General features: G+C 41.1%; 3 protein-coding genes and 1 pseudogene across 4 annotated transcripts; all 4 read right to left on the reverse strand.

The window, feature by feature from the left end:
- Positions 1-5,920: 5,920 nt before the first annotated feature.
- On the reverse strand, positions 5,921-9,586 carry LOC108099911 (serine hydrolase-like protein). Of its 2 annotated transcripts, none has more exons than XM_017203585.2 (4): positions 9,570-9,586; positions 7,624-7,737; positions 7,133-7,350; positions 5,921-6,941 (listed from the first exon to the last, which is right to left on the reverse strand). In XM_017203585.2, exons 3-4 carry the CDS (start codon positions 7,154-7,156, stop codon positions 5,925-5,927), a joined length of 1,041 nt encoding a protein of 346 aa, XP_017059074.1. In that variant the 5' UTR covers positions 7,157-7,350; positions 7,624-7,737; positions 9,570-9,586; the 3' UTR covers positions 5,921-5,924. The 2 variants fall into 2 exon arrangements, with proteins under 2 accessions (XP_017059074.1, XP_017059065.1); XM_017203576.2 differs by lacking the exon at positions 9,570-9,586 and adding an exon at positions 9,150-9,213.
- LOC108099924 lies at positions 7,847-9,264 on the reverse strand (annotated as a pseudogene).
- LOC108099935 (probable serine hydrolase) lies at positions 9,438-11,089 on the reverse strand. Its single transcript, XM_017203608.1, has 2 exons — positions 10,845-11,089; positions 9,438-10,782 (listed from the first exon to the last, which is right to left on the reverse strand). The coding sequence occupies exons 1-2, from the start codon at positions 10,866-10,868 to the stop codon at positions 9,850-9,852; spliced, it is 957 nt and encodes a 318-aa protein (XP_017059097.1). The 5' UTR covers positions 10,869-11,089; the 3' UTR covers positions 9,438-9,849.
- Positions 11,090-11,241: 152 nt separating this feature from the next.
- Positions 11,242-12,429, reverse strand: LOC108100242 (serine hydrolase-like protein). Its single transcript, XM_017204022.1, has 2 exons — positions 12,382-12,429; positions 11,242-12,329 (listed from the first exon to the last, which is right to left on the reverse strand). The coding sequence occupies exons 1-2, from the start codon at positions 12,403-12,405 to the stop codon at positions 11,409-11,411; spliced, it is 945 nt and encodes a 314-aa protein (XP_017059511.1). The 5' UTR covers positions 12,406-12,429; the 3' UTR covers positions 11,242-11,408.
- Between the last annotated feature and the right edge of the window lie 71 nt (positions 12,430-12,500).

Consider the following 12,500-nt stretch of genomic DNA (forward strand, 5'->3'; position numbering starts at 1 on the left):
TTTTTTTGTTTGGAGTCTCTATCTCTGGGGACTAATGGAAAAATTCCATTTTTGCGCATGAGTATTTTGACACAAATTGAAGCTTTAGCTCTTTTCCATGCCGGGCAGCAGCAGCAGTTTGAACTTAATTTGTCGGTTGATAAGGGGCGCGCCGGGCTCACTGCAACAACACTATGTGCCACATAGAGGGGCACAAGAGGCAAGTAATTCTTTCACTTGTGAGCAAGAGAAGTACGTGCAAAAAATCCTGTTTGCTGGCAGTCTATCTTACAGTTATGCGTAAGTGGTCGATGCCTCTTTTCCGGCCTCTCACTCTTGCCATTCCTCGGATGTTCTTGCTCCGCTTTTACTATACTCTTCAAGCCAGTTTATAAAGGTACCATATCTTCTACATTTTTGTAAGCAATTTAAAACATTGCGTAGCGAAAAGAAGATCTGCCTAATCTCATATTTATAAAGTAATCCTGTAAAAATTAATTTATTTTATTTTCAAGATTGTTTAACTATTAATAAAATTGATTTTACATACATTTATACCTAAGGTATAAGGTAATAGTATAAGTAATAGTATACATTTTTAAGAGCATTTGAAGATCGGTTTGTTGTACCCAACTTCCTTTCCCGTTTTTTGTGTTCTATGTTGGCAAAGCAATTTGCACTACTTGGCTTAAGCTCCGGGTTTTGATGGCCGGGCAGTGAGCAACCTGTTCCTTTGGCCGCTTTTGGGCAGCTGTAATAATTGTCATAGCCTAGCGGTTTGGTTTCCCCCTCTTAAGCCCCTCCTCACTGCACTTCACTACGCCCCTTTCGCATTGAATTTCAATTAATGGCAGACGACAGGTAAAAACAGCCTTGCAGCAGCAACTCCGGATTGAAGCATACATATTTCTGGTTTTAAATGTCAGAGCAAAAATAACTCGCAAACAGAGTTATGTCTATATTTTTATATCCCACTGAGCTCAGCGAAAAAATTCACGGAAAGGGTGGCTGAAAATTGAGAACCCCGCGGGGCGCGTAATGCCTCGGATCTTTGGAATCGGGCACACCTTTCGGCCTAAAAAATCACTTCCCAAATAGACAACAACAACCGTTTGAGTTGCTGTTTTGTTTTCTTTCAATTTCGGTAAACTTTCTTGAGAACTTTTTCGGTTTTGTTTTCCTCGGCTCGGCTTTTATTTTTTGTTTTATGATATGGCGATAAGATCTATGCCAACGACGGCGGGCTGTTAAATTAATTGAAAAGTTCAGCAGCAACAACGAAACTCATTAGCATTTCTCCACACAAAATTTGTTTTAACAGCTGACAAATGTTTTCAGCTGTTTCGAAATGAGTTTTCAGTTCATTTTGCGTGTTGTTTAATGTTGGTTAACTTGACTTGGGTTCGTGGCCTCCGACTCCCTATCGATTGGGGTCTTACTCGTGAGGATTTCGAAATGTGGGCAGGTTCTTATCGCTCGCGTATTTCGACACCTGAATAAAACCGAAGCGACCTCGATATCGTTCATCCGCCCCGTCTGCCCGCGTGGGATTCTCGCGCTCAACTGAAAGTTTTCCAAAGCCACCATTGATTTCGATCTTAACCACGATCCATGCGAACCTGGCCTCAAGTTCGAGTTGCTGTTCGAAGTGCGTTCGAGTTGCTGTGGCTTGCGTGTCAGCTGTTTTTTTGTTGCCTCTCGATTGACCGTGGCTTTGTAGTATTTGTATTTATCTTTTTGTTGCTGCACTGGCTGATTGCCCGCACGTTCTGCCCTTTTCTTTTGGGGCGCCTGAAAAACCGGTTGGGGATTTCTTTTCCGGCGAGTGCAAAATTAAAACAAAACATGCGTTTTGTCTGCCGATGGAGATATCGGAGATTCTGTGGGAGCACTCTCTTTGTTTCCTTTTATCCACTTATTTTCTTGGCTTTTATGGGTGTGATGAAAAAATGGGTGGGAAGGTTTTAAACGTGGGAATTAATTTAATAAATGTAGGTGAGTGAGTTATTTATTTAATTATTTGCAACATAGTGTTTTTTAAATATGTATTTCCTAAAAAGAAAACAAAATAAATAATATATTATGCTACAAAGTGGCATTTTCCAGGGCATCATCTCTTCGACTAAATTATTTTCCCCATCTCACGCACTTTTTGTGTTGTTTTATTCATGTATCACTTGACGTGGGAACTTTTAATTGTGTGCATGGGATTTCAGACAATACCAGGAATTGTTGTCCACTTCACCATCTTCCGCCTGGCAAAAGAAAAGTACTTGAAAATGCATAAGGATATTTAGTATGCTTCTCTGACAGCGCAAATATCAATGATTTATTTTGTGGAGTAAATGAAAAAAAGGAAGAGCAATTCAGAACGGTTTCGGTCTCCAGTTGTTTATGAAAGCAGACAAAAACAAATATCTCGGCCCGAAAAGGGTAAGTTTCTGGAAAAATTGGGCTGCAGAAGGGGGTCTGTGGGTTACGACCCTTATAAACATGTCAATCACAAGTAAATTGTAGCAGATTTAATGGTCGTCCGAGGAATGTGGGTCTGGCATTAGGAATCCCCGCCACGACAGGCCGGATCCACTGAAATGCAAACGGCTGCTGTGTCAGCAGGGTTGCAAAGTACAGTAAACTCTCGGGAGTTGCCAGGCATAACCAATACAAAAATGAAATACAAGCAATAGGTTTAAAGTTCAACAAAATGTATGTGTTCAATACAGATTTATTTTACAAAACGTTCAGTGGTGAAGGCCATTCACTGTATCCAATATCCAGAGCGTCCTGTCACAGATTTCGCTTTCCATTTCACTGCCTTCCATGAATTTATAGGCAATCTTCGGAGGCCTAGGCGCGATGGTTCTGTTTAATGAAACTTAAAGTGCGTGCCAGTGCGCTCGAGCACGTATCCTTGAGCTCCTACGGATTCTTGACGGCTGAAGAGGGCGGAACGGGAAGCTGATGAAGTCGGAGCTGCACTCAATTGCAATGGCCGGCCGCAAAATGGCGTCGAAAGCACTTCCGCTCGAGCTAAAAACAAAAAGTCATGCAACGGAGCATCATCGGACGTGGAGCGTTGTTTTCCTTTTTTTTCCTTTCTTTAATACCCCTCGAGCAGTACTAGAACCAGACCGCTTACCCCTGACAGCTTTAACAGCTATTAGAAAATTGCGAAAATTGCGAACACGTTTTCGCCGAGAAAAGCGAACGTTGCATGCGGCAGGGCAATCGAGTGCAGTTTGTGGCCTCAGATTTATTGCGGCGAGCTGGGAATATTCGAGATGGCCGGCCCGCATTTTAAACAGTTTTCGTTAAGTTAAGTTTGGTTTATTAAGCCCCACGCCAGGCCTCTGCATAATTCATTTGGCTTAAGGGCCTCCACCCATTCATTTCAATCAGGCCAAGCGTGAGACTGTGGCAGTGACTCGGTGGCTCGTTTTAAATCATTTAATGCGGTAGTTTTGGCCATTTTATGGGCCCAACTGAAGGTGTGCCAGGTGATGTTTATTGGACAGATGCATGCCGCATCGCAACCGCTTTAAAGTTTGACCGGAAAATTTACGGACCTTACATTGGACATTTTTCCCTTTTGCGGTTAAAGTTTATGGTAGCTAAACTTTTCAATTTAAATGTGGTTTCTTAAGCTTTTTATAATTTTAATTCCATATTGTTAGAAGAAGGTGAACTTATGTTAAAAAAGTATTATCGGTAATAGTTTTCAAGTTTTTTTCAAGGAAGGATACCTATTTAACATGGTTGTTACATATTAACTTTTTGTTGGCTTAAATTTCTGCACAAATTTTACCATAAATCTTTATTTTGCGGGACTGTTCATCTAGTGAAAGCGAAGGCTTTCGTTCACTTTCATTAAGTGCCTGCGCACGGTTACCCCGCGAATTCATCAACTTTCCTGGCCATTAGCTCGGGAAACCCAAATCCCCGGCAGATCCGTTCCTCAAACGGTTCGCTCAACCTCTTTAAGGCTGCTTAACCCAATATCGCACCAAAAGAAATTGTTGCTGAAACCGGAGGCGGAAAGCGTTCAAGTTTCTCCGCCATTCAAAGGGAATTTAAGTGCACACGAGCCGGGAATCGCCGCCCAAACCATTTTAATTTGCAAATCTAGGCATATGCCGGCGCGGCTTTATGGTTTCCACCTTCGAAATGCCAAAAAATGAATGGAGGGAAACCCTGCGGCGTCTCTGATTACAACTGAAATTTGCCACGTGTATATGGTAGGTGTAAGTGCGGGGGTTTTACCCTCTAAAATGGCAAAATCGATAGTGAAGGAACGAAATTTTCGCAAATTTTCTTGCCTTTCCACTCGAACGTTAATTGATTGAGTTAGTCAGCCGAGCGATGAGACAAAGAGGAAGCTTCTGCCATAAATATTTAAATGGCCAATCAGCAGTATGACAAGAATTATTCAAAACAAATATTTAAAATTCAACAACTTCCTGCGAAACACTTTGTTGTTTAAATTAATGTATGCCACTTGTTAATTATATTTCCTCACTTTTTTTTACTCGGCCTAAAAGTAGGCGGCGGAAATCTTTTGCGGATGCTGGAAAATTCATTTCCAGTGAAGCAGCCTACTTTTGTGGGCACAAAAAGTTTGACTAGAAGTTCGGGTATTTACTTAGCATTCATTCATTTGGTTAGCTAATTACAAGGCATAGCTTGGATTTGGAACTATTTCCACTCTTTAACAACCGTTTAAGGAATCTTGGGTTGTATTTCAACAACGTATATGTATTTTCACTTAACTTTCGATGCTGTTTAACCTTTGCGTTCCTTCGAACAGAAATCCATAGCATCGACAGCGCTAATTGTTCTAATGCGCTCAAGCTGTAAGCTGCTTAAAATTACTTAAACTGCAAGTCGGATGGCAGCGGGAGCTCTTGCACAAGGACCTCAGGGGAGAAGGATATTTTCAGATTAAGGACTGTCTACTGAGACCTTGACTTTATTTATCGATTGATAATTACATACATTTTTCTTTTTCCATATTCTTACCGATTATTTCTATGACAGCTATATGATATGGTCGCCCGATTTTCATGAAATTGAATTTAATTATTTATTTAAATAAAATCAATGAAAAGAAAATACTTTTAGAGGCATGTCAAATCTGATTAAAATAAAAAAGTTGTGGAAGCAACCATTTTTTGGAAGTTTCGAGTGGGGTTCTATCATAAAATCTAAAAAAAACTCCAAATATTAACTAATTATAACTTATGTATTCTTATTTGATTGTTTTTTAGGTCATGGCTGTGGCGAAGAGCAGACAGTTCGCCTGCTGCGAACTGGACTCCCGACTTTGGAAGAAATTCACGTGGCATCACCCGAAGCAGCGAACAGCGTTGGATTTTAAATTGAACAATAGTTAATTTACGGCTCGGATCTAAGACACACAAGACCTGGATTAATCCAAAATTTACATCGTTAGCCTAAGGAATAGTTATAGTAAATTATGTAAAACTTATATAAAATAAACTGGAGCTTTCGAAATTTTATCATACTTTTAGGGGCTTATACAAATTGAGCTGCTGTTCCTGTTCCCATACTTTTGGGAGCAATTGGAAAATCTTAAGAGTAGGCACCTGCTATTGAATTCTGTTCGCCTGGTACTTCAAAGTGTGATTTGGTTAAATATGTTGGGTTTGCCCGAATGATTTCAGCGATTTGTGGCACTTCTGTTCGCCTAGTATTTCGTTTTCAAAAACTGCCAATTTGGATGTCAAATGCCACAAAATCCATACGTGGAATTGATTGATTGTATTTAATAAATCATTTTATTTCATTTCATAAGAACCAATCTGATCGGTGAAAATATGGAAAAATATTTAATTAATTATGATCAAAATTAGAAAAGTTAGTTTAGTTTTTTTAAGCGTATCTGAACCATTAAAAAAAATCCCCCAAAGAAAAGCAACGAAAGTATCTTACAGTTTGCTGCGTTTATTTTTACTCCGTTCAAAGAATCTCTCCTGAACCTTACGTTTATCATTTAAGCTTAGTTTCTGCTCCTTGCCAGCTAGAGACCAAGAAGTCAAAGTCGGAGGTCGATGATGCCGAATGAAGGGCACTATATACCGGGCGCACTCCTCTGCGGCGTGAAGATGGACATGATGGGTGCCACCCTCAACCTCATAGAACTCAAAGTGCGGGTTGTTTTCACGCATAATAGAGAAGGGTTCCTCACAACAATCTCCCACGTAGTAAGACCTCGATCCTTTTATGATCAGGTAAGGCTTTCTTCGGATCCTCTTGGCCATCTCGGCAGCAAGTCCGGGTTCTATGAAGATGGAGTGGTAGTACTTGACTCTTCCGTCCCTGGAAAAGTAGAATCTGTCTGGATACAATTGCGACTTCGCCACCTGGCGGTGGAGGAGGTGCTTGGCGAACTCGGTGGTCACAGAATTGGAGCTCCCTTTGGCGAGGACTTTGGTCAACTGAGATAGCGTATACGACGGGGGCTCGTGCAGATTACTCTGTTCTTGGCGATCCTCTTCCACCAAGTGTTTTTCCATGTCTCTGGCCGCTTCAAAAAGTGCTGCTCCGGGATCTACCAATGGCTTGGGCAGCAAAATGTCCAAGGAGATCACCATGTCCACCGTGTGTGGGGCCAGTGATGCGTACATGAAGCTCATTATGCCCCCCAAGGAATGACCCATCAGGGAAACCTTAGTCCAGCCGTACTCCTTCATCACGCGGGGAATTATGAAGACGTAATCGTAAATACTGTAGTGCATTCCCGGCTGCAGGTGAGATGACCTTCCATGCCCGGGGAGATCGATGCAGAGAACTCCGATGTAATCCGGCAGCAGGGGAATCAGGCGATCGAAGGTGCCCAGATTGTCCAGCCATCCGTGAATCGCCAGAATCGGTCGCTCATTGCGGTTACCATACCAACGACCTGAGATGTGACCCCAAGGTGCCGGGATTCTTACCTCCTCAAACTGAAAAGAAATTAAAAAAATATTTAATAAAATAATAAATGGATTTCGGTTTAAATAAAAGATTTAACTTTTCAAGTTATTTTGCATAAATATTATCGGATTGTTTGAAAGAGTAAAATCATTGTTTACAGCCAACAAAGTCAGCTTATCTCTTCTCTTAGCTTCAATGTTTATTTTTTGTGCTTACTCACATCGCTCAACGACAAAGTTCCCATCACGACCGGCCTTCTGAACTTTGCCCGTCGGAAACTTTAACACTTGATCCAATAATGGTGGTACCACGTTCAAAATTATCTTACGTATTTAGCCAAAACATAGAATTTTCAGTTAAAATTTTGGAACTACAGAATTTTGCTTCTTTCCGCTGCGACAGCTGTTTACCGACTGGTTCGCTTTATCGATTTTTTCGCTTTAAAAAGAAAACGAAAGAGAATTTGTTAAAGAGAAAGTACTGATAGTAAAGTGTGAAAAACCTAAAGAGCAGAAAGTAAATTATTAAGAGAACCAAAACTTAGCAAATAATTTACGAACTTTATCAAATTTTTTTATTAAAATATTTTTTTTCATATATGTTCAGACTATTGTTTTAATGGTCTTTAAGAGGTCTATTCATTTGATATAAATTTATAGATTCTTTTAAATTAATATATACTTCTTTTAAAAATACAAAAAAGTTGCTTACTCATATCTTTCAATGACAAACATTTCATCTTAACGGCTTTTGCACTTTGCCCGGCAATGGCTTTTAGACTCGGTCCAGAAATTGTGGCACCACTTCGTGTATTATCTGCATATTCTGTTATAAAGAATTAAACCAAGGATTTTGAGTCATTGACCTTTTAATGATAGATTATAGAAAAGTGCAATAAAATCTAATAACCTTTCAATTCAAAAACAATTTAGAATTGTTTCTTAACAATTATTTATTGTGAATACTTTGGTTTAGAAACATGTTTAATGCGAACAAAATGTAGTTCACCAGAAAGTAATACCGTTTATACATGGAAGATATTGATCTTCAGTAATATAAAAAATCTAAAATATACTTAAGGACAATTGGGTTTCACAATTTGCTGCGCTTTTTCTTGGTCCAAGTAAAGAATCCTTTCGGATTCCTCGTCTTAGGCTTATCCTCTTTTCCATTTAATGTCCAGGAGGTTAAGGCAGGAGGCCGATGATGTTGGATAAAGGGCACAATATATTTCGCACACTCCTCGGCAGCATGAAGATGCACATGATGGGTTCCGCCCTCCACTTCGTAGAACTCAAAGTGTGGGTTGTCCTCTGCCAAAATAGAAATGGCCTCTTTACTGCCTTCCGAAAGAAATGGAGACAGTGATCCCTTGATGATCAGATATGGCTTCTTGCGAATCTGTCTGGCCATTTCGGCACCTAGACCCTGGTCGATGTCTACGTAGTGGTAGTTCTTGACTCGAATATCCCGGGAGAAGTAGAACTTTTCGGGATACAGCTTCGACTTGACCAACTGGCGGTGGAGCAGGTGCTTGGCAAGATCAGGGGAAACGGAATTGAAGCTTCCTTTTGCCAGGACTTTTCCCAGCTGATCAGGAGTGTAGGAGGGCGGTTCACTATAATTTCCCTCCGTCTGCCGCTCCACATTTACCAACTGCTTCTCGATGGACAAAGCCATATATTCTGGTTTGATTCTCAATGGCATCAGTATGTCCAGGGAGACGATCATGTCCACTGTATGAGGAGCCATAGAGGCGTAAAAGAAGCACAGGATTCCGCCAAGGGAGTGTCCTATCAGCGAGACCTTTGACCATCCGTACTCCCTCATCACGAGGGGGGATGATGAACACGTAATCGAACACACTGTAGAACATTCCCGGCTGGAGGTGCGAGGACCTTCCATGTCCTGGCAGATCGATGCAGAGTACCCCAATGTATTTGGGAAGCAGGGGGGATCAGTCTGTCGAAGGTTCCCAGGTTGTCCAGCCAGCCATGGATGGCCAGGATAGGCCGCTCATTTCGGTTCCCATACCATCGACCCGAAATGTATCCCCACGGAACTTTGATCTTCACCTCCTCGAACTATAATTGGGAATAGGAGGGGAGTGCCTGATTTAATATGACTGACAGTTTTAATTCGATTGGCCCACTTATTAATCGGCAAAGATAACAGATTAGTAATTGGCGGGCAAAGGTCAGTACTATACTTCGGAAGCAGACATGAGGTGTACTTACATCGCTCAACGATAATGTCCCCATTACTTTCAACGAATGGTCTGATTTAATTATTATTTTCTTGTCACATACATTTGCTACTATCTTGAATGATAATGCACAAACTTAACTTAACTTTTTTAAGCGACTTTGCTCTTTCACAACCAAAAAGGAACTAATTCAGCCTTTAAGTTTAGCAACAATTTTAAGCAGAATAAGAGAACGCTTTAATTGGGTTCCGAAGAGAGAAATTTAAGAGCGGCGAGTAATCACTGAAAGCGTTTCATATATATACATAATAATAAACCATTTTAAGAGCGAGATGGAACACTTTCACTTTTTATTTGTTTATAAAACTTCACAATTGGTTCTTGTGTTTTGCTTCTAGTTAACGTCCAAAGTTAATTCATTATTTTAATTATATTTAAAACTTTGTCTTACTATTCACGTGCTGTCTGTTTGATTGCTGAAAAAAACTGAGTCAGATCGCAAAATCAAAACAATCAAAAAGCTTTAAAGAACCGAAAAGCTTTCGGCAGTCTATATGCAACCGGTATTATAAACGCTAGGTATTAATAAAAAATGTCTGGTAGACTGATACTTAAGACCTCACAACTCTTGACTGATTGTAAACGGTAATGGAACAAAGAACTCACTTATTAGAGAAAGTTAGTTAAAACACAGATAAAGTTTGTTATAAAATTTGGGAATTTCTTGTACCCTACAGTTTGCTGCACTGAATTGATCGGTGGTTGAGATCTTTGCCAGGAGGATGATATCGCCTGATGAAGGGTACTACATATTTGGCACATTCCTCTGCGGAATTCAGATGGACGTGATGCGAGCCCTCGATCTCATGGAACTCAAAGTCTGGATTATTTTTTGAAAGCAGGGAAATAACATCGGAGCTGTGGTTGCCAATAAATTTGGATTGGCTGCCCTTTATAATGAGATACGGCATCGGCTTAATCCTTCGAGCCATTTCCTCTGCTAGTCTGTGATCCAATAGGTACATCTTGGAAAAGTATTTGACCCGGTCATCCCGTGTGGAGAAAACCTTTCCCGGAAAAGCTTCCGACTCACTGGCAACCCGATGCATCAAATGATGGGCCACGGAGGGAGAAATAGATTTGAAGGATTCCTTTTCGATCAGTTTTAAAAACTCTTCTCTAGAAAGAACAGCGTTTTCTCTCCCCATTCGTTCGTCCAGGCAAGAGTGCTTTTCTTGGCTAAACCTTATCCACTTAATTGTTTCATCGGGTTTCAAAAAAGGAGGTACGATAAGGTCAAAGCTTATGTTCATGTCCACGGTTTCCGGGGCCAGACTTGAGTAAACGAAGCTGAGGAACCCACCCATTGAGTGACCCATTAAAGAGACTTTCTTCCAGCCGAACTCCCTCATGATCCGTGGAATTATCGACACGAATTTCTCGGAACTATATCGAATTCCCACCGGATGATGAGACGATCTTCCGTGTCCAGGAATATCGACGCAGAGCACTCCCAGGTAATCGGGGAGCAGAGGAATTAGGCGATCGAAGGTGCCGAGGTTGTCCACCCAACCGTGGATGGCCAGAATCGGCCTCTCCGCTCGATTTCCGTACCATCGACCGGCGATATGGCCCCAGGGAACCCCAATCTTTACATCTTCGTACTGCAATAAGTCGCAACGAGATTAGCTTTTGATCTTTTTAATTTAAATATTAGTTTACTCACTTGTTGCAGTGATAAAGTGCCCATGTTTAAGATATCAATTTACTTATTTTTTTGAGTACTTACTTCTCGACCGCTAAATGCTGACTGATTCGAATTTTTTGTTTTAGAAAAGCTTTTTATTTTAGTAAAGTACCCATGTTTTTGATATCAATTTATTTATTTTTTGTACTTCCTTTTTTATTTTTGAGTACTTGCATCTAAACCGCTAAATGCTGACTGATTGGAATTCTTCTGAGGAGAAAAGCTTTTTATTTTTTTCATTATACTAACCTACGGTTTCGCTCAAGCTTTTAGGGTAAATAACCCTGATATTTCTTTCGAAAAGTTAAAAAATATGGAACACAGCTGTGATCAAAATAATAATACTTTTGTCGTGCGAAACATTTTGCAAGATAAGTGATTTAAAATCTTACATTTTATTAAATACACAAGTGATTGACAAAACAATATTGTGCTTAAAGTAATTAACATTTTAAAACAAGACATTTATGAAGCGATTTGACCAGCAGACATTTAAAAATTGAACAAATAGAAACATATAATAGAATTAAAATAGTATCCGTTTTAAAGCTTGCTGCAATAATTCCAAGCCGATGGAGGTCTATGAGCTCTTATGAACGGCACGATATAGCGAGCACATTCTTTGGCTGCGTGGAGGTGGACGTGGTGGCCCGCGCCCTGGATGTCATAGAACTCGAAGTTGGGGTTATCTTTTGATAGAATAGATATCGTTTCTTGGCATCGCGGTCCCACGAACGGAGATAGGGCTCCCTTAATAATGAGATAGGGCTTCTTTTGAATGCGCCTCGCCATCTCAGCTGCGAGACCCTCTTCGATGTCGAATAGTTGGTAGAACTTCACCCGTCCGTCTCTTGAGAAAAACAGTTTCTCGGGGTACATCTGCGATTTGGTCACCTGGCGGCGGAGCATGTGATGAGCCATGTCCTGGGGAATCGAGTTGTTGCTGCTCCTGGCGAGCACTTGCCGCAGGTGGTTGAGGGTGTAGGCGTGCGGTTCGTGCTGGTTTCCATCGGCCTGCCTCTGCTCCTCCTCCAGACACTTCTCTATGTCCTGGCCCAGCTTGCCGGGATCCCCAATTTTTCTGGGCAGCAGTACATCGAGGGATATGATCATGTCCACCGATTTAGGGGCCATAGCGGCGTACATGAAGCTCATAACGCCACCCAAGGAGTGACCCATCAGGGAGACCTTCGGCCAGCCGAACTCCCGCATCACTCTTGGTATAATGAAGACGTAGTCGTAGACACTGTAGTGCATTCCCGCTGGTAGTCGAGAGGATCTGCCATGGCCCGGCAAATCGATGCAGAGGACTCCCAAATAATCGGGGAGCAGCGGAATCAGCTGTTCGAATGCACCCAAGTTGTCCATCCAACCATGGATCGCCAGGATCGGTCGTTCCACTCGGTTGCCATACCATCTGCCGCAAATGTGACCCCAGGGCACTCCGATGTTTACGTCTTCAAACTGATCAAGGCTTAAGCTGTACATATTCGAGGGGTTTATTTATTATTCTTACCACGAGCAGAGATAATGTGGCCATATTTTAATGATGATACCAATAACTAAAACTCTCTTTAAGATATCTTTAGAGCTTTTGGTATTTGATTTGTTTGTTTGACAGACATATATTACATA

The sequence above is a fragment of the Drosophila ficusphila genome, unplaced genomic scaffold (genome assembly GCF_018152265.1).
Source record: "Drosophila ficusphila isolate 14025-0441.05 unplaced genomic scaffold, ASM1815226v1 contig_286, whole genome shotgun sequence".
Lineage (NCBI taxonomy): Eukaryota > Metazoa > Arthropoda > Insecta > Diptera > Drosophilidae > Drosophila > Drosophila ficusphila.